This window comes from Miscanthus floridulus, chromosome 3, assembly GCF_019320115.1.
Source record: "Miscanthus floridulus cultivar M001 chromosome 3, ASM1932011v1, whole genome shotgun sequence".
Lineage (NCBI taxonomy): Eukaryota > Viridiplantae > Streptophyta > Magnoliopsida > Poales > Poaceae > Miscanthus > Miscanthus floridulus.
In genome coordinates, this window is record NC_089582.1 from 49,878,035 (window position 1) to 49,900,633 (window position 22,599).

Here is a 22,599-nt window from a genome sequence, read left to right on the forward strand (position 1 = left end):
AATTTTCTATGTATTGGACTATGTCAAATAATTTTGGTCATGTGATTTTCCATGCATTATGTTCATGAAAATGTTGTGGTTGGCATTGATATGTGGTGATTTCCTTATATTATTTAAAACAGAGATGGACATATGTGCTAAGAGTTTGGATTGTAGCTTGCACATATGCTAAGATAGGAAATGTAGGAGTCAATATCTACCAAATGATGCTAAGGTATAAAAGATGGACCTTTGAAGCGTGATACCAATCGGAGTGCACCATTATACCATCCTTAGCACCATGGTTAGCTTAAATACCCCTTGGAAACACTTGGAAATGAAATCATAGGATAACCTATGCATGCTAGATTTTCATTTCATCGTTCAAACCTACAACTATCATACACCACACAAGCATGGATATTGAAATTTAAAACTTGTGCCATACAAGCAAACATATGAAATGCACATTCAAATGCACCATACAAGTTCATGAGCTTGCTCCCCCTACTTGTGTGCTCAAAATTTTAATTGATCCCTTTCCTTTGTCATATCTCTCCCCCTATGTCAAGTTCTCCCCCTTTGTTGTCTTTTCACTATCTTAGTACACTAATATCTTTGTTTTTCTCCCCATGTACTAATATTTTTGTTATTTCTCCCCCTATCACTTATATCTTTGTTTCTCTCCCCCTTTGTCATCAATGACCATAAAGGTTTAAAAGGTAGATAGGTTGAGATTATCAATGTCAATCAATGGGGTGAGGATCATATGCTCAAAATTGGTCCAATCTAGATCATTTGCCCAAGATATTTAACTCGGTTTGATCCAAGGACAAGCTTCTTCACACCTCCTAATAAGGGTTATCTTGTACCATGTTGAGTTAAACACTTAGAGCTTATTTTCTAGATTAAACACTAGGTTTACAAGCCCATAAACATGTCATATGCTATCACTAGATCAAGTCAAGCATAGAAGCAATAGTGATACCATATCAACATCAAATTCATTTGATTTTCATGAATGAGCCTAATAAAATGGAGAGATGACTAGATGCACTAAACATGTCCTTAGCAAGGATGTATGCCATGCCAATCAACTTTTACCTTGGATTGCTCGAAGGAGAGGCATGTCATATAAATGGGGGGGTGCATCAACACATATTTGAGAAATCCAATATGTTCAACTCATTCCTTAGCTTGCAAAACCTTTTCTCATCCAATGGCTTGGTGAATATATCGGTAAGTTGATCTTCGGTGCCTACACTCTCAATGTAAATGTCCCCTTTTTGTTGGTGATCTCTTATGTAATGATGGCGGACATCATTGTACTTTGTTCTTGCATGTTGAACTGGATTGTTGGTTAGCTTGATTGCACTCTCATTGTCACATAGCAATGGCACTTTCTTGAACTTGATTTCAAAGTCACTCAAAGTGGCCTTTATCTAAAGTATTTGTGCACAACAACTACCAGCGGATATGTATTCGGCTTCGGCGGTTGATAATGCAACACTATTTTGCTTCTTTGATGACCATGAAACAAGTGATCTTCCCAATAATTGACATGTGCCCGAAGTGCTCTTCCTTTCAACCTTGCATCCCGCATAATCCGAGTCGGAGTAACCAACTAGCTCAAACTTTGCTCCTTTGGGATACCACAAACCGACATTTGGTGTATGCTTCAAGTACCTCAATATTCTCTTTGTAGCCTTCAAATGACTTTCTCTTGGCGAGGCTTGAAATCTTGCACACATGCATACACTAAACATGACATCTGGCCTTGATGCGGTCACATAGAGTAGGCTTCCAATCAAAGACCGATACAACTTTTGATCCACCATATTTCCACTTGCATCACTATCCAAGTTCCCATTGGTTCCCATTGGTGTGCTAATGACTTTGCTATCACTCATGCCAAACTTCTTGATCATGTCCTTAATATACTTGCCTTGACTCACAAAAGTACCATTCTTCAATTGCTTAATTTGAAGACCAAGGAAGTAACTCAACTCTCCAATCATGGATATTTCAAACTCATTAGCCATCATCTTTCCAAACTCATCACAAAAGTCTTGATTGGTTGATCCAAATATGATATCATCAACATAGATTTGCAATACAAAAAGATCTTTTCCGATCTTCTTGATGAAAAGAGTGGTGTCAACCTTGCCCATTGTGAACCCTTTAGGGAGTAGGAAATCCCTCAATCTCTCATACCATGCTCTAGGTGCTTGTTTCAATCCATACAAAGCCTTCTTTAACTTGTATACATGGTTGGGCTTCTTATCATCCTTAAAATCGGGAGGTTGCTCAACATATACTGATCGGGGTGACCGGACGCTCCGGTCCTACTGACCAGACGCTGCTCCTCAGTGTTCGGTCGCCCGATGGCGGCCATGTGTCTCCTATGTTCAACGGTGACTGTTTGCTCTCAACGGTCGAAATGTTGACCGAACGCTCCGACAGAGCTGACCGGATGCTAGACCCTCAGCGTCCGGTCGTTTACAGTAAGGGTCCAAAATGTGTTTTTGCTGACCAAACGTGTCCGGTCGATCGCGATCGGACGCAGCACCAGCGTTCGGTCACGGTCACTCACTAGCTTCTGCTTTGCCTGCGTCATCATACGTCAGCCCTGACCGGACGCACACAACCAGCGTCCAGTCACAACCAGAGCCAGCGTCTGGTCGATTGACCAACGCTGCACGCTGCTTGCCACCACTGACCGGACGCTCTGGTCCAACAGAGGTCAGCGTCCGGTCACTCACAGTGACCCCGTCTTTTCTATCTAGGGTGTCGGTGGCACCGTCGGACTGTCCGCACTCTATGGGCGGACACTCCGCCGATGGAGTTTCTTACCCTTGCACCCAAACTTCACCACCCTTGATCAAATGTGCCAACCACCAAGTGTATCACCTTGTGCACATGTGTTAGCATATTTTCACAAACATTTCAAGGGTGTTAGCACTCCACTAGATCCTAAATGCATATGCAATGAGTTAGAGCATCTAGTGGCACTTTGATAACCGCATTCTGATACGAGTTTCACCCATCTTAATAGTACGGCTATCAATCCTAACTGTGATCACACTCTCTAAGTGTCTTGATCACCAAAACAAAATAGCTCCTATGGTTTATACCTTTGCCTTGAGCTTTTTGTTTTTCTCTTTCTTCTTTCTAAGTCCAAGCACTTGATCATCATCATGGTATCATCATCATCATGCTATGACCTTCATTTGCTTCATCACTTGGAGTGTGCTACCTATCTCATGATTACTTGATAAACTAGGTTAGCACTTAGGGTTTCATCAATTCACCAAAACCAAACTAGAGCTTTCAGAAGGTGATGGAGCTTCCCGTCGCTGACAGCGCCCCTCTCGATCGGTCTAGGGATAGGACATCAGTGAGGGGCTACCAGCTACGGTGAACCTTATTTCTCGAGCCCTAGCCCCCACCTCCTATTTATTGTGCTGCGCGACAGGGGCCCATCAACCAGTAGAAAGACTGAGCGCCCCCGATCAGGGCGCGAATCAAGGGTGGGCCAATTGGTGGAGATCAACCTAACATGTGTCACTAAACTGTGCACTCAGAAATCATGTTGGAATTCAATATATGGTGTGTTGCTTTCCTTCACTCTTCCTGTTTCAGTCATATACTCGGATGCTTACGAAGAACGAACAAGCCTATGGTCCACTTGAATGCCTTGATTGTTGGCCTAGGAATCTCCAGCATGGGTGAGCCAACCGCTCACCGTCATTGCCAACCACACACTATGGCTAGAGGTAGGAGAAGGGGGGGGGGGAGAACAGAACGTACACACACATAGCACAAGCACCAGCGTTGGCCGGAGCTCTACAGAGGAGATGGCAAAACTGAACTCGCTCTCTTTACTAAGTTGTAGTGAGAAGCTACATATACAACTCTACCCATCTAATCCTAGTACACAGACATGCCAGGCTGCTATGCTGCTATAGTGACTAGATATGACAGCAGGCCAAACTTTGGTGCCTGCCCCTGCTATGGCTACAGTGCGGCAGGGGAGCCTTTCGGTGCCTGCCCCTGCCGCGGCTATAGTGCAGCAGCAGGGAGCTCTTTTAGCGTCTATCCCTACCGCGCGTTCACACATGGGAGAGCAGTAGATTACTTCACAATTCTTCCCCTAGTCCTGCTGCTAATCCTAGAACCTCCTTCGTGCCGATCATCTTCTTCAGCTCCGTGAACTGAAATGGCCGAGCGACTTGGTGAGGACGTCCACGAGTTGTCGACCAGTTTCAACAAACTCAATGATGATCTGCCCTCCATCGACACAGTCCCTGAGGAAGTGGAACTTGATGTCGATGTGCTTACTCCGGTCGTGGAGAACTAGATTCTTCACGAGGGCGATGGCGGGCTGGTTGTCCACCATCAGTGCTGGTGGGTGAGCTTCCACACCGGTTAGCTCACCCAGCAGCGGCGTAGCCACATAGCTTGGCATGCCACCGTAAACCCTAGCACGTGGACAGCACCACCACCTTCTATTTCAGCGACAGTCATGAGGTTAGAGCTGACCCGAGGAAGACGAGCATGCTAGAGGTGCTCTGCCGTTCGTCAATGTCCCCCACCATGTCTGCATCGCTGAACACAGTGAGTTGCAGCCCACTTCTGCCGGTCTTGGGGAAGACGATCCCCTGATCCACCGTCCCCTTGATGTAGCGCAGCAGCTGCTTCACCATGGCCTAGTGATCCTCTTGGGGATCTTCCATGAAACGACTAACATAGTCCACGGTGAACACAATGTCTGGCCTGGTGTGGACTAGATAGCGCAGACCGCCGATGATGCTCTGGTAGAGTGTTGCATCTACCTTCGCTATAGTACTGGCCTTTGTCAGTTTCAGTCGCTCCTCCATCGGAGTCACGCACGGCTTGCACTCAGCCATGCCGCTCTGCTCCAACAGCTTTGAGGCGTACGTACTCTGACCGAGCATGAGCGCCTCTTTCCCCTGTCTCACCTCGATGCCGAGGTAGTAGGAGAGCTCACCAAGATCGCTCATTCAAAAATGAGCCACCATCTCACGCTTGAAGCTATCGATGTCCTCCGCACGCGTGCTGGTGATGATCAAGTCATCCACATACACACCGACGATGAGCTCCTCCTTCCCCTATCACCACATGTAGAGCGCATGCTCGGTTGCGCACTACATGAACCCAAGCTCGCCCAGTGTGGCGTCAAGCTTGGCATTCCACGCTCGTGGGGCCTGCCGTAGCCCGTAGAGCGCTTTGCGTAGTCGGAGCACCCTGTGCTCCACTCCCTTGACAGCGAAACCTGGAGGTTGCCTGACGAAGACCATCTCCACTAGCTCACTGTTGAGGAAGGTCGATTTTACATCTAGGTGATGGACGCACCAGTCCTTCGCTGCTGCCAAAGCCAGCAGTACTCGGATAGACTCCATGCGCGCTACCGACGCAAAGACTTCCTCAAAGTCAATGCCCTCGCGCTCAACAAAGCCTTAGGCGACGAGGCATGCCTTGTGCTTGATAATGGCGCCGTGCTCATCTCGCTTGACCTTGTACACCCACTTCAAGCCGATCGGATGGCATCCTAGAGGTGGATCGACGAGCTCCTAAGTCTCATTTTCCTCGATCATCTTCATCTCCTCCAGCATCGCCCATCACCAATTTGCATCGTGCTCGGTCAGCGTGAATGTGGGTGGTTCCTCTGCACTGACAACTGGGTCATTTAGCAGCCGACCCGCCAGGACTGAGGACCCTATGCCACCAACAATGTCGTCCAGCCTGCAGAAACCACATCTCCTCTCTAATACCACTAGAGGAGGTGCCGAGCGGTCTAGGAGTGGTGCTGAGCACTACAGCCAGGGGGCCAAGCACTCCGAGTGTTGTGCCGACCACTCCAGCGGAACAGGGACTCCATCGACGCCGATCGAGTTCGCCTCACCTCTAAGCGACATCACGAAAATGTTGTTTGGAGGTGAGGCGAACTCGATCGGTGTTGATGGAGTCCCCTGTGTCCGCTGGAGTGGTCGGCACAGCACCCGGAGTGCTCGGCACCCCGGCTATAGTGCTCGTCACCACTCCTAGACCGCTCGTCACCACTCCTGGAGTGGTTGGCACCACTATAGGAGTGCTTAGCACCAATATTGGAGTGGTCGGCGCCACTACAATACCTCTCGGCTCCGCTACGGTACCACTCTAGGAGTGCTCGACACCCCTCTCGGAGTGCTCGACACCACTACAGGACCACTCGGCACCCCTCCTAGAGTGCTTGGCACCACCCTAGGAGTTCTCGGCTCTGTTGCTGGAGTGGTCGGCACCTCCTCTCTAGTGTCTCCACCACCATGGATGACCAAGTGCTCGACGATGAAGGTGCTGGTGAAGCCGCCAGCTTCCCCCATGCCCGAACTATCCTAGTCCTAGACTGCCTTCTCGTCGAACATGATGTCACACGAGACAACCACCTTGCCTCCATGTGGGTCATAGAGCTGGTATGCCTTGGTACCTTCCTTGTAACCTAGGAGCACCATCGGTGTGCTCCTATCCTCTAGCTTGGTGAGGACCGGCTTCATCTTCCTAATGTGGCAGATGCAGCCGAATGTCCAGAGAAAGGACATGCTCGACTTGCGCCCATACCAAGCTTCGAACGGCATCTTCCCCTTCAGGGCCTTGGTGGGCGCATGGTTGAGGATGAACACCGCCGTGGTCACCGCCTCACCCCAGAACCTTGCCAGCATGCTCTTGGCCTTCATCATGGATCGAGCCATGCCAACCACCATCTGGTTTTGCCGCTCCACCACGCCATTCTGCTATGGCAAGTATGGCGCGGTGTGGTGTTGCACCATACCCTAATCCGCGCAGTACGTAGCGAACTCCACCGAAGTGAATTCGCCGCCGCGATCAGTCTGCAGCACACGCAGCTTCGTGTCGCTCTTCGCCTCCGCTCGCACCTTGAACTTCTTGATGGCCTCTGCCACCTTGTCCTTGCTCGTCAGGAGTTGCAGCCACATATAGCGACTGCAATCATCCACGAGCAGGAGGAAGTACCACCGACCACCATTTGTGGCTGGCGTGATTGGCCCGCAGAGATCGTCGTGGACAAGCTCGAGAGCATCTGCCGCATGATACTTGGCCGCCTTTGGGAACGATAGCCTCCTCTGCTTCCTGGTCAAGCAGCTGTCACACAACTCTCCTGCGTGCTTGATGTGTGGTAGCCCTCGGACCACAAACCGACATTTGGTGTATGCTTCAAGTACCTCAATATTCTCTTTGTAGCCTTCAAATGACTTTCTCTTGGTGAGGCTTGAAATCTTACACACATGCATACACTAAACATGACATCCGGCCTTGATGCGGTCACATAGAGTAGGCTTCCAATCAAAGACCGATACAACTTTTGATCCACCATATTTCCACTTGCATCACTATCCAAGTTCCCATTGGTTCCCATTGGTGTGCTAATGACTTTGCTATCACTCATGCCAAACTTCTTGATCATGTCCTTAATATACTTGCCTTGACTCACAAAAATACCATTCTTCAATTGCTTAATTTGAAGACCAAGGAAGTAACTCAACTCTCCAATCATGGACATTTCAAACTCATTAGCCATCATCTTTCCAAACTCATCACAAAAATCTTGATTGGTTGATCCAAATATGATATCATCAACATAGATTTGCAATACAAAAAGATCTTTTCTGATCTTCTTGATGAAAAGAGTGGTGTCAACCTTACCCATTGTGAACCCTTTAGAGAGTATGAAATCCCTCAATCTCTCATACCATGCTCTAGGTGCTTGTTTCAATCCATACAAAGCCTTCTTCAACTTGTATACATGGTTGGGCTTCTTATCATCTTCAAAACCGGGAGGTTGCTCAACATATACTTCTTCATTGATGTAGCCATTTAGAAATGCACTCTTAACATCCATTTGATAGAGCTTGATGTTGTGGGCACAAGCATCGGCTAGCAAGATTCTAATTGCTTCCAATCTAGCAACCGGAGCATATGTTTCTCCAAAGTCAAGACCTTCAACTTGTGTATAGCCTTGTGCTACCAATCTTGCTTTGTTCCTTACTACTATCCCATCTTGATCTTGCTTGTTTCTAAAGACCCATTTGGTTCCAATCACATTGTGTCCCTTTGGTCTCTCTACTAATTCCCATACTTGATTTATTGTGAAGTTATTCAATTCTTCATGCATAGCATTCACCCAATCAACATCCTTCAATGCTTCATCTATCTTCTTTGGTTCAATGGATGACACAAATGAGAAATGCTCACAAAATGATGCCAATCTTGATCTAGTTTGCACACCTCTTGAAATATCACCAATGATAGTGTCCAAAGGATGATCTCTTGCAACATTGGTTGGTTGGAGGATTGGAACTTGATTGCTTGCACTTGCTTGATCATTGGGTTGAGATGATGTACTAGCCACTTGATCTTGTTCATTTTCATGAGAGTCACTTGCACTAACTTGATTTGTATCATCTTGTACATTTGAGTTAGAGAGCACTTGCACTTGATCATCTTCATCATCATTCACTTGCCTAGGCCTCAATTCACCAATATCCATGTTCTTCATGGCATTTGAAAGTTGAATGCCTCTAACATCTTTCAAGTTCTCATTCTCTACTTGTGAACCCTTGGTTTCATCAAATTCAACATCATGAACTTCCTCAAGAGTACCACTATCCAAATTCCAAACTCTATATGCTTTGCTTGTAGTGGAGTATCCAAGTAGGAATCCTTCATCACATTTCTTGCCAAACTTGCCCAATCTAGTGCCCTTCTTCAAGATATAGCATTTGCAACCAAAAACTCAAAAATATGCAATGTTGGGCTTTCTACCATTCAAGAGCTCATATGGTGTCTTCTCTTTCAATGGGTGACAATAGAGGCGGTTGCTACAATAGCAAGCCGTGTTGATAGCTTCGGCCCAAAAGGATTGACTCACATTGTACTCACTAAGCATAGACCTTGCCATATCAATGAGTGTTCTATTCTTCCTCTCAACAAGGCCATTTGATTGTGGAGTGTACTTGGTCGAGAATTGATGTCTAATTCCAAATTCATCACACAACTCATCAATTCTAGTGTTCTTGAACTCACTACCATTGTCACTTCTAACTCTCTTGATGGTTGTTTCAAACTCATTGTGAATGCCTTTGACAAATGATTTGAATGTTGCAAATACATCACTTTTGTCCACTAGAAAGAATACCCATGTGTATCTAGTGTAGTCATCCACTATCACAAAGCCATATTTGTTTCCACCGATACTAGTGTATTGTGTTGGCCCAAATAAGTCCATGTGCAATAACTCAAATGCTTTACTAGTGCTTATCATGCTTTTCTTAGGATGGGTGTTTCCAACTTGTTTTCCAGCTTGACAAGAGCTACAAAGCTTATCCTTTTCAAACACAACATCTTTCAAGCCTCTAACCAAGTCATGCTTAACCAATCTATTCAATTGTTTCATTCCAACATGACCAAGCCTTCTACGCCATAACCAACTCATGCTAGACTTAGTGAACAAGCATGTAGATAATCTAGCTTCACTAGCATTGAAATCAACCAAGTATAGATTCTCATATCTAAAGCCTTTGAAGATCAAGTTAGAGCCATCTACACTTATGATCTCTACATCATCTACCCCAAAAATGCATTTGAATCCAAGATCACACAATTGAGCCACGGATAGCAAATTGAAGTTCAAGCTCTCTACTAGCAACACATTGGAAATGCTCATGTCATTGGATATTGCAATCTTACCAAGCCCTTTGACCTTGCCTTTGCCATTGTCACCAAATGTGATACTATCATAACCATCATTGCCATTGGTGTTGATTGAGTTGAACATTCTTGCATCACCGGTCATGTGTTGAGTGCACCCACTATCAAGAACCCAATGCCTTCCTCCGGCTTTGTAATTGACCTATAAAAGAAGATCAATTCTTTTTAGGTACCCAAACTTGCTTGGGTCCTTGAAGGTTAGTTACTAAGCTCTTTGGTACCCAAATGGCTTTCTTCTTTGAGCCCATCCATGGTTTACCAATGAACTTAGCCTTCACACCATTTATACCCTTAATAAGCATATAGCATGAATCAAGCTTATGAGAGGATACATTAGCATTCTTGCTCTTGTTGGTGCATTCATGCTCTTTATGACCCACTTGCTTGCAACTAATGCAAAACCAACCATTGTTCTTCATAAAACTAGTCTTGTGAGGAGCAAAGGCCGCCTTGCCTTTCTTGGGGGTATAGCCCAATCTCTTTTTGTAGAGAGAAGCTCTTTGGCTACCCAAGCACATAAGCAAGCGGTCCTCACCACCATAGGCCTTAGCCAAGGTGTGAGTAAGCTTATTGACCTCCTTCTTGAGATTCTCATTCTCAACCACTAGTGAGGTATCACAAGTGAGACCATCACTACTAGATGAGGTGGAAGTAGATGTACTACAAGAAGGGTTAGTAGGAGCAACAATGATAGGTGTAGATAGTGATGTATCAATTAAATCACAAGTTAAACCTACATTGCAAGTTTCAACATGCTTCTTTTTATTTTGCTCATCAAGTAAAGAAGAATGAGCTTTTTCAAGCTTCTTGTGAGCCTTGCCAAGCTTCTCATGGGCTTCCTCTTGCCTCTCATGAGTGACATTGAGCTCATCAAAGGCTTGCTTAAGGGCTTTAATTTCCTTATGCAAGCTTTTGCATTCTTTTCTCTTAATGTCAAAGTGTTCTCTAGCGTCTTCTAGCATATCAAATAATTCATCCTTAGTAGGTTCATCATTATCACTATCACTATCATTTTCATTTTCATCATCATGTTCATCATCACTTTCATCATCACAAGATTGTACCTTAGTGGCCTTAGCCATGAAGCATGATGAAGATTCGAAGAGAGAAGGCTTCTCATTGATAGCAATGCTTGCAAGTGCCTTCTTCTTCTTGGTGGTCTTGTCATCATCACTATCATCATCATCACTTGAGGAAGCATCACTATCCCAAGTGACCACATATGAACCACCCTTCTTCTTATTGAAGGTCATCTTGTCCTTCTTCTCTTTCTTTTCCTTCTTGTCCTTCTTCTTGTTCTTCTTGTTATCATCATCATTGTCGCTATTGTATGGACATTGTGCAACAAGATGATCTTTGTTTCCACACTTCAAGCACCTTCTTGATTCTTCTTTGTTCTTGAATGAAGACTTCTTTCTTATAGCATGGTAGCCCTTCTTCACCATGAACTTGCCAAATCTCTTGACAAAGAGAGCCATCTTCTCATCATCATCATCATCCCATGAATCATCATCTTCACTTGATGTTTCTTGCTTAGCTTTGCCCTTGGATGATGTGGCCTTGAATGCCACGCTCTTCTTCTTATCATCCTTCTTCTCATCTTTCTTGTTCCTCTTTTCTTCCTTCTCATCATCATCTCTATAAGCATCATCGGTCATGATATCTCCCAAGATTTGGTTTGGTGTCATAGTGTCCAAACCGGTCCTCACTAGCAAGGTGACCAATATGCCAAATCTTGTGGGTAAACATCTCAAGAACTTATTAGAGAAGTCCTTGTCCTCTATCTTCTCACCAAGAGCTTTGAGATCATCGACAATCACTTCCATCCGATGGAACATGTCCGATACACTCTCATCTTCCTTCATCTTGAAGCTAGCAAATTTCTCCTTGAGAATGTATGCCTTCGCACCCTTTATTGCCTTGGTGCCCTCGAATGATTCTTCCAACTTCTTCCAAGCCTCATGAGACATCTCAATATTCTTGATTTGCTCAAATGTCCTCTCATCAATTGCCTCATGAATGGCACTTAGAGCAATGTCATTGTTTTGGAGAAGAATTTCTTCAGCCGCGGTGGGATTTTCTGGATCATCAATCTCAATTTTGGTCTCTACCACCTTCCACACCTTTCTATTGATTGACTTGATATGTGTGGTCATCTTCAACTTCCAATATGGATAATTTGTGCCATCAAAGTGGGGTGGCTTCTTAGTGTTGTTGATTTGAGACATTTTTGCACCGAAGGTTGTTAAGCCTTAAATAACGGTGACCTCGGCTCTGATACCACTTGAAAGGTCCTAATGGCTAGAAGGGGGGGGTGAATAGCCTAATAAAATTTCTACAACAACACTTAACAAACTGGTTAGACAATTATGAGGCGAAGCAAGTGTTGCGCTAGCCTACTCAAAATGCAAGCCACCTACCACAATTCTAGTTAGATAGCATCTATCCACACAAAAGCTATGACACTACCCTATATTAGTGTGCTCTCAAATGCTAACTAAAGAGCCACACCAACCAAGCAAACAAGCTCTCACGACTAGCTACACTAAAGAGCTTGACAACTAGTTTGCGGTAAATGTAAAAAGAGTGATCAAGAGGGTTATACAGCCGTGTCGAGGAAGGAGCCAATCAATCACAAGAATGAATAACAATTAAGACCAATCACCTCAGAATCAAATGATGAACACAATGATTTTTTACTGAGGTTCACTTGCTTGCCGGCAAGCTAGTCCTCGTTGTGGCGATTCACTCACTTGGAGGTTCACGCGCTAATTGGCATCACACGCCAAACCCTCAATAGGGTGCCGCACAACCAACACAAGATGAGGATCACACAAGTCATGAGCAATCCACTAGAGTACCTTTTGGCTCTCCACCGAGGAAAGGTCAAGAACCCCTCACAATCACCATGATCGGAGCCAGAGACAATCACCACCCTCCGCTCGACGATCCTCGCTACTCCAAGCCATCTAGGTGGCGGCAACCACCAAGAGTAACAAGTGAATCCCGTAGCAAAACACGAACACCAAGTGCCTCTAGATGCAAACACTCAAGCAATGCACTTGGATTCTCTCCCAATCTCACAAAGATGATGAATCAATGATGAAGATGAGTGGGAGGGCTTTGGCTAAGCTCACAAGGTTGCTATGTCAATGCAAATGGCCAAGAGAGTGAGCTTGAGCCAGCCATGGGGCTTAAATAGAAGCCCCCATGAAATAGAGCCATTGTACCCCTTCATTGGGTACTGATCGGGGTGACCGGACGCTCCGGTCCAACTGACTGGACGCTGCTACTCAGCGTCCGATCGCCCGATAGCGGCCACGTGTCTCCTACGTTCAACAGTGACTGTTTGATCTCAACAGTCAAAATGTTGACCGAACGCTCCGACAGAGCTGACCGGACGCTGGACCCTCAGCGTCCGGTCACTCACCAGCTTCTGCTCTGCCTGTGTCATCATACGTTAGCCCTGACCGAACTCACACAACTAGCGTCCGATCACATCCAGAGCCAGCGTCTGGTCGATTGACCAACGCTGCATGCTGCCTGCCACCACTGACTGGACGCTCTGGTCCAACAGAGGTCAGCGTCCGGTCACTCACAGTGACCCCGTCTTTTCTGTCTAGGGCGCTGGTGGCACTGTCGGACTGTCCGCACTCTACGGGTGGACACTCCGCCAGTGGAGTTTCTTACCCTTGCACCCAAACTTCACCACCCTTGATCAAATGTGCCAACCACCAAGTGTATCACCTTGTGCACATGTGTTAGCATATTTTCACAAACATTTTCAAGGGTGTTAGCACTCCACTAGATCCTAAATGCATATGCAATGAGTTAGAGCATCTAGTGGCACTTTGATAACCGCATTCCGATACGAGTTTCACCCCTCTTAATAGTACGGCTATCAATCCTAAATGTGATCACACTCTCTAAGTGTCTTGATCACCAAAACAAAATAGCTCCTATGGTTTATACCTTTGTCTTGAGCTTTTTGTTTTTCTCTTTCTTCTTTCCAAGTCCAAGCACTTGATCATCATTATGGTATCATCATCATCATCATGCTATGATCTTCATTCGCTTCATCACTTGGAGTGTGCTACCTATCTCATGATTACTTGATAAACTAGGTTAGCACTTAGGGTTTCATCAATTCACCAAAACCAAACTAGAGCTTTCAATCTCCCCCTTTTTGGTAATTGATGATAACCCTTTCACAAAGATATGAATTGAAGTTCAATTGAATCCATGTTGCTTGCCCAAGCATATTTACCATGTGTAAAAGGATATGGATAAGTTTCATGAACCCCAAATGGTAGCAATTGCTCCCCCTACATATGTGCTAAGAGTTTGGATTGTAGCTTGCACATATGCTTAGATAGGAAATGTAGGAGTCAATATCTACCAAATGATGCTAAGGTATAAAAGATGGACCTTTGGAGCGTGATACCAATCGGAGTGCACCATTATACCATCATTAGCACCATGGTTAGCTTAAATACCCTTTGGAAACACTTGGAAATGAAATCATAGGATAACCTATGCATGCTAGATTTTCATTTCATCATTCAAACCTACAACTATCATACACCACACAAGCATGGATATTGAAATTTAAAACTTGTGCCATGCAAGCAAACATATGAAATGCACATTCAAATGCACCATACAAGTTCATGAGCTTGCTCCCCCTACTTGTGTGCTCAAAATTTTAATTGATCCCTTTCCTTTGTCATATCTCTCCCCCTATGTCAAGTTCTCCCCCTTTGTTGTCTTTTCACTATCTTAGTACACTAATATCTTTGTTATTTCTCCCCCTATCACTTATATCTTTGTTTCTCTCCCCCTTTGTCATCAATGACCATAAAGGTTTAAAAGGTAGATAGGTTGAGATTATCAATGTCAATCAATGGGGTGAGGATCATATGCTCAAAATTGGTCCAATCTAGATCATTTGCCCAAGATATTTAACTCGGTTTGATCCAAGGACAAGCTTCTTCACACCTCCTAATAAGGGTTATCTTGTACCATGTTGAGTTAAACACTTAGAGCTTATTTTCTAGATTAAACACTAGGTTTACAAGCCCATAAACATGTCATATGCTATCACTAGATCAAGTCAAGCATAGAAGCAATAGTGATACCATATCAACATCAAATTCATTTGATTTTCATGAATGAGCCTAATAAAATGGAGAGATGACTAGATGCACTAAACATGTCCTTATCAAGGATGTATGCCATGCCAATCAACTTTTACCTTGGATTGCTCAAAGGAGAGGCATGTCATATAAATGGGGGGTGCATCAACACATATTTGAGAAATCCAATATGTTCAACTCATTCCTTAGCTTGCAAAACCTTTTCTCATCCAATGGCTTGGTGAATATATCGGCAAGTTGATCTTCGGTGCCTACACTCTCAATGCAAATGTCCCCTTTTTGTTGGTGATCTCTTATGTAATGATGGCGGACATCATTGTACTTTGTTCTTGCATGTTGAACTGGATTGTTGGTTAGCTTGATTGCACTCTCATTGTCACATAGCAATGGCACTTTCTTGAACTTGATTTCAAAGTCACTCAAAGTGGCCTTTATCTAAAGTATTTGTGCACAACAACTACCAGCGGATATGTATTCGGCTTCGGCGGTTGATAATGCAACACTATTTTGCTTCTTTGATGACCATGAAACAAGTGATCTTCCCAATAATTGACATGTGCCCGAAGTGCTCTTCCTTTCAACCTTGCATCCCGCATAATCCGAGTCGGAGTAACCAACTAGCTCAAACTTTGCTCCTTTGGGATACCACAAACCGACATTTGGTGTATGCTTCAAGTACCTCAATATTCTCTTTGTAGCCTTCAAATGACTTTCTCTTGGTGAGGCTTGAAATCTTGCACACATGCATACACTAAACATGACATCTGGCCTTGATGCGGTCACATAGAGTAGGCTTCCAATCAAAGACCGATACAACTTTTGATCCACCATATTTCCACTTGCATCACTATCCAAGTTCCCATTGGTTCCCATTGGTGTGCTAATGACTTTGCTATCACTCATGCCAAACTTCTTGATCATGTCCTTAATATACTTGCCTTGACTCACAAAAGTACCATTCTTCAATTGCTTAATTTGAAGACCAAGGAAGTAACTCAACTCTCCAATCATGGATATTTCAAACTCATTAGCCATCATCTTTCCAAACTCATCACAAAAGTCTTGATTGGTTGATCCAAATATGATATCATCAACATAGATTTGCAATACAAAAAGATCTTTTCCGATCTTCTTGATGAAAAGAGTGGTGTCAACCTTGCCCATTGTGAACCCTTTAGGGAGTAGGAAATCCCTCAATCTCTCATACCATGCTCTAGGTGCTTGTTTCAATCCATACAAAGCCTTCTTCAACTTGTATACATGGTTGGGCTTCTTATCATCCTTAAAACCGGGAGGTTGCTCAACATATACTGATCGGGGTGACCGGACGCTCCGGTCCTACTGACCAGACGCTGCTCCTCAGTGTTCGGTCGCCCGATGGCGGCCATGTGTCTCCTATGTTCAACGGTGACTGTTTGATCTCAACGGTCGAAATGTTGACCGAACGCTCCGACAGAGCTGACCGGACGCTGGACCCTTAGCGTCCGGTCGTTTACAGTAAGGGTCCAAAATGTGTTTTTGCCGACCGGACGCGTCTGGTCGATCGCGATCGGACGCAGCACCAGCGTTCAGTCACTCACTAGCTTCTGCTTTGCCTGCGTCATCATACGTCAGCCCTGACCGGACGCACACAACCAGCGTCCAGTCACAACCAGAGCCAGCGTCTGGTCGATTGACCAACGCTGCACGCTGCTTGCCACCACTGACCGGACGCTCTGGTCCAATAGAGGTCAGCGTCCGGTCACTCACAGTGACCCCGTCTTTTCTATCTAGGTTGTCGGTGGCACCGTCGGACTGTCCGCACTCTATGGGCGGACACTCCGCCGATGGAGTTTCTTACCCTTGCACCCAAACTTCACCAGCCTTGATCAAATGTGCCAACCACCAGGTGTATCACCTTGTGCACATGTGTTAGTATATTTTCACAAACATTTCAAGGGTGTTAGCACTCCACTAGATCCTAAATGCATATGCAATGAGTTAGAGCATCTAGTGGCACTTTGATAACCGCATTCTGATACGAGTTTCACCCATCTTAATAGTACGGCTATCAATCCTAAATGTGATCACACTCTCTAAGTGTCTTGATCACCAAAACAAAATAGCTCCTATGGTTTATACCTTTGCTTTGAGCTTTTTGTTTTTCTCTTTCTTCTTTCTAAGTCCAAGCACTTGATCATCATCATGGTATCATCATCATCATGCTATGACCTTCATTTGCTTCATCACTTGGAGTGTGCTACCTATCTCATGATTACTTGATAAACTAGGTTAGCACTTAGGGTTTCATCAATTCACCAAAACCAAACTAGAGCTTTCAGAAGGTGATGGAGCTTCCCATCGCTGACAGCGCCCCTCTCGATCGGTCTAGGGATAGGACATCAGTGAGGGGCTAGCAGCTACGGTGAACCTTATTTCTCGAGCCCTAGCCCCCACCTCCTATTTATTGTGCTGCGCGATAGGGGCCCATCAACCAGTAGAAAGACTGAGCGCCCCCGATCAGGGCGCGAATCAAGGGTGGGCCAATTGGTGGAGATCAACCTAACATGTGTCACTAAACTGTGCACTCAGAAATCATGTTGGAATTCAATATATGGTGTGTTGCTTTCCTTCACTCTTCCCGTTTCAGTCATATACTCGGATGCTTACGAAGAACGAACAAGCCTATGGTCCACTTGAATGCCTTGATTGTTGGCCTAGGAATCTCCAGCATGGGTGAGCCAACCGCTCACCGTCATTGCCAACCACACACTATGGCTAGAGGTAGAAGAAGGGGGGGGGAGAACAGAACGTACACACACATAGCACAAGCACCAGCGTTGGCCGGAGCTCTACAGAGGAGATGGCAAAACTGAACTCGCTCTCTTTACTAAGTTGCAGTGAGAAGCTACATATACAACTCTACCCATCTAATCCTAGTACACAGACATGCCAGGCTGCTATGCTGCTATAGTGACTAGATATGACAGCAGGCCAAACTTTGGTGCCTGCCCCTGCTATGGCTACAGTGCGGCAGGGGAGCCTTTCGGTGCCTGCCCCTACCGCGGCTATAGTGCAGCAGCAGGGAGCTCTTTTAGCGTCTATCCCTACCGCGCGTTCACACATGGGAGAGCAGTAGATTACTTCACAATTCTTCCCCTAGTCCTGCTGCTAATCCTAGAACCTCCTTCGTGCCGATCATCTTCTTCAGCTCCGTGAACCGAAATGGCCGAGCGACTTGGTGAGGACGTCCACGAGTTGTCGACCAGTTTCAACAAACTCAATGATGATCTGCCCTCCATCGACACAGTCCCTGAGGAAGTGGAACTTGATGTCGATGTGCTTACTCCGGTCGTGGAGAACTAGATTCTTCACGAGGGCGATGGCGGGCTGGTTGTCCACCATCAGTGCTGGTGGGTGAGCTTCCACACCGGTTAGCTCACCCAGCAGTGGCGTAGCCACACAGCTTGGCATGCCACCATAAACCCTAGCACGTGGACAGCGCCACCACCTTCTATTTTAGCGACAGTCATGAGGTTAGAGCTGACCCGAGGAAGACGAGCATGCTAGAGGTGCTCTGCCGTTCGTCAATGTCCCCCACCATGTCTGCATCGCTGAACACAGTGAGTTGCAGCCCACTTCTGCCAGTCTTGGGGAAGACGATCCCCTGATCCACCATCCCCTTGATGTAGCGCAGCAGCTGCTTCACCATGGCCTAGTGATCCTCTTGGGGATCTTCCATGAAACGACTAACATAGTCCACGGTGAACACAATGTCTGGCCTGGTGTGGACTAGATAGCGCAGACCGCCGATGATGCTCTGGTAGAGTGTTGCATCTACCTTCACTATAGTACTGGCCTTTGTCAGTTTCAGTCGCTCCTCCATCGGAGTCACGCACGACTTGCACTCAGCCATGCCGCTCTGCTCCAATAGCTTCGAGGCGTACGTACTCTGATCGAGCATGAGCGCCTCTTTCCCCTGTCTCACCTCGATGCCGAGGTAGTAGGAGAGCTCACCAAGATCGCTCATTCAAAAATGAGCCACCATCTCACGCTTGAAGCTATCGATGTCCTCCGCACGCGTGCTGGTGATGATCAAGTCATCCACATACACACCGACGATGAGCTCCTCCTTCCCCTATCACCACATGTAGAGCGCATGCTCGGTTGCGCACTACATGAACCCAAGCTCGCCCAGTGTGGCGTCAAGCTTGGCATTCCACGCTCGTGGGGCCTGCCGTAGCCCGTAGAGCGCTTTGCGTAGTCTTAGCACCCTGTGCTCCACTCCCTTGATAGCGAAACCTAGAGGTTGCCTGACGAAGACCATCTCCACTAGCTCACCGTTGAGGAAGGTCAATTTTACATCTAGGTGATGGACGCACCAGTCCTTCGCTGCTGCCAAAGCCAGCAGTACTCGGATAGACTCCATGCGCGCTACCGACGCAAAGACTTCCTCAAAGTCAATGCCCTCGCGCTCAACAAAGCCTTAGGCGACGAGGCATGCCTTGTGCTTGATAATGGCGCCGTGCTCATCACGCTTGACCTTGTACACCCACTTCAAGCCGATCGGATGGCATCCTAGAGGTGGATCGACGAGCTCCTAAGTCTCATTTTCCTCGATCGTCTTCATCTCCTCCAGCATCGCCCATCACCAATTTGCATCGTGCTCGGTCAGCGCGAATGTGGGTGGTTCCTCTGCACTGACAAGAAGCAGCTCTGGGTCATTTAGCAGCCGACCCGCCAGGACTGAGGACCCTATGCCACCAACAATGTCGTCCAGCCTGCAGAAACCACATCTCCTCTCTAATACCACTAGAGGAGGTGCCAAGCGGTCCAGGAGTGGTGCTGAGCACTACAGCCAGGGGGCCAAGCACTCCGAGTGTTGTGCCGACCACTCCAGTGGAACAGGGACTCCATCGACGCCGATCGAGTTCGCCTCACCTCTAAGCGACATCACGAAAATGTTGTTTGGAGGTGAGGCGAACTCGATCGGTGTTGATGGAGTCCCCTGTGTCCGCTGGAGTGGTCGGCACAGCACCCGGAGTGCTCGGCACCCCGGCTATAGTGCTCGTCACCACTCCTAGACCGCTCGTCACCACTCCTGGAGTGGTTGGCACCACTATAGGAGTGCTTAGCACCAATATTGGAGTGGTCGGCGCCACTACAATACCTCTCGGCTCCGCTACGGTACCACTCTAGGAGTGCTCGACACCCCTCCCGGAGTGCTCGACACCACTGCAGGACCACTCGGCACCCCTCCTAGAGTGCTTGGCACTGCCCTAGGAGTTCTCGGCTCTGTTGCTGGAGTGGTCGGCACCTCCTCTCTAGTGTCTCCACCACCATGGATGACCAAGTGCTCGACAACGAAGGTGCTGGTGAAGCCGCCAGCTTCCCCCATGCCCGAACTATCCTAGTCCTAGACTGCCTTCTCGTCGAACACGATGTCACACGAGACAACCACCTTGCCTCCATGTGGGTCATAGAGCTGGTACGCCTTGGTACCTTCCTTGTAACCTAGGAGCACCATCGGTGTGCTCCTATCCTCTAGCTTGGTGAGGACCGGCTTCATCTTCCTAATGTGGCAGATGCAGCCGAATGTCCAGAGAAAGGACATGCTCGACTTGCGCCCATACCAAGCTTCGAACGGCATCTTCCCCTTCAGGGCCTTGGTGGGCGCGCGGTTGAGGATGAACACCGCCGTGGTCACCGCCTCACCCCAGAACCTTGCCAGCATGCTCTTGGCCTTCATCATGGATCGAGCCATGCCAACCACCATCTGGTTTTGCCGCTCCACCACGCCATTCTGCTATGGCAAGTATGGCGCGGTGTGGTGTTGCACCATACCCTAATCCGTGCAGTACGTAGCGAACTCCACCGAAGTGAATTCGCCGCCACGATCAGTCTGCAGCACACGCAGCTTCGTGTCGCTCTTCGCCTCCGCTCGCACCTTGAACTTCTTGATGGCCTCTGCCACCTTGTCCTTGCTCGTCAGGAGTTGCAGCCACATATAGCGACTGCAATCATCCACGAGCAGGAGGAAGTACCACCGACCACCATTTGTGGCTGGCGTGATTGGCCCGCAGAGATCGTCGTGGACAAGCTCGAGAGCATCTGCCGCATGATACTTGGCCGCCTTTGGGAACGATAGCCTCCTCTGCTTCCTGGTCAAGCAGCTGTCACACAACTCTCCTGCGTGCTTGATGTGTGGTAGCCCTCGGACCATCTTCTCTAGCCGACCGAGCGCGTCGAAGCTGAGATGGTTGAACCGAGCATGCCATAGCCATAGCTCCTCGGTGTGCCGTGCTGCCAGGCACACCGGCTACTCCACCTTCAAGTCGAGCAGGTACAGTAGGTTTTGGAACCTCTTCACCTTGGCAAGAAGGTGCTGCTCCTGGTCCCTGATCCTGAGGACACCATCCTTGATCAGTACCTTGCTGCCGTACTCATCCAGCTGGCCAATGCTGATGAAGCTTGAACACAGCTGTGGGGTGCAATATACATCCATCAATGCGTGGTGCTCGCTGTTCTGGCACCTGAAGATGATGGTGCCACGCCCTCAGATCGCCACCCTTGAGCCGTCAACGAACTTCACCATGCCGGTCATGTTGCCATCGAGCTCGGAGAAGGCTTCCTTGGAGCCCATCATGTGATTGCTGGCGCTGGAGTCCAGGTACCACCGCTGCTCCTGTTCGCCGCCCACACGTCTGAGGTGGACTTGGACGCACGGTTCATCGAGGTTGACAGCCTTCAGAGCCTTGCCGTGCCCTTCCACCACCATCACCTCTCCCTTCTCCTTGGCCTCAATGTCGTGCAGTGCACAGAACATTGCCATAAGGAGAGTGGCCTCATCATCCTCATTAGCCTGCGCTAAATGAGCCTCAGCCTTCTTCTCCTGCTTGCGATTTGGGCATTCCTTTGCCCAATGGTCCGTCTTCCTGCAGCGTCGATAGACGTTGGGGTCGACCTTCTTCTTCTTCTCCGAAGAAGCCTTGCCGCGGTGCTTGCCATCGCCACCGCGACTGGAGGAGGCTTCCCCGAACTTCTTCATCCGGGCAGCCCACTCCTCCTCTGTCAGCAGTAGCTTGCCGCTATTCGTCGTTGCTGTGGCCTGCTCCATGTGCTCGTCCACTGCCCGTAGATGGCCTGTCACATCCTCAATAGTGAGGGTGGACAAGTCTAGCATCGTCTCTATGGAGAGAGCGATCTGGATGTACTTCACCGGCATGGAGTGGAGGAACTTGGAGACTGCCTCTTCTTTGTAGATGGTGACGTCATGGCTCCTCAGCTTGCTGATGAGCGACTGCAGGTGGAGGGAGAAGTCCTCTGACGACTCACCATCCTTGAACTTGAGGGTGGCGTACTACTGCTTCAGCAGCTGGGCCGTCGCCTTCTTTGCCCCATCGGAGCCGACGCGTATCGCTGCAATGGCCTCCCACGCCTCCTTAGCAGAGTTCTTCGCCCCCAATGGCTCCCTATACTCTGTTGGCATAGCAGCGAGGATAGCCTCCAACGCTGACATGTCGTCTTCTTCGTTGTCGGTGCCCTTGTCAATGGCATTCCAGAGCCGTCGGGCTCTTGGCTTGACCTTCATGGTCACCGCCCACTCGCCATAGTTGGTGCAAGTCAGCGTCGGTCAATTGGTACCGCTGACCTCCCGCACCATGCGCACGACGACCTCCTGTCGTGGCTGGGCAGCCACAGC

General features: G+C 47.5%; 1 protein-coding gene across 1 annotated transcript; it reads right to left on the reverse strand.

Moving 5' to 3' along the window:
* Nucleotides 1-18,612: 18,612 nt before the first annotated feature.
* On the reverse strand, nucleotides 18,613-18,927 carry LOC136543723 (uncharacterized mitochondrial protein AtMg00810-like). Its single transcript, XM_066536096.1, has one exon. It carries the CDS (start codon nucleotides 18,925-18,927, stop codon nucleotides 18,613-18,615), a length of 315 nt encoding a protein of 104 aa, XP_066392193.1.
* Between the last annotated feature and the right edge of the window lie 3,672 nt (nucleotides 18,928-22,599).

Bases quoted from the DNA above. Each gene is read 5' to 3' on its own strand.
- LOC136543723 (XM_066536096.1), bottom strand. From the start codon at position 18,927: ATGAGCGATCTTGGTGAGCTCTCCTACTACCTCGGCATCGAGGTGAGA.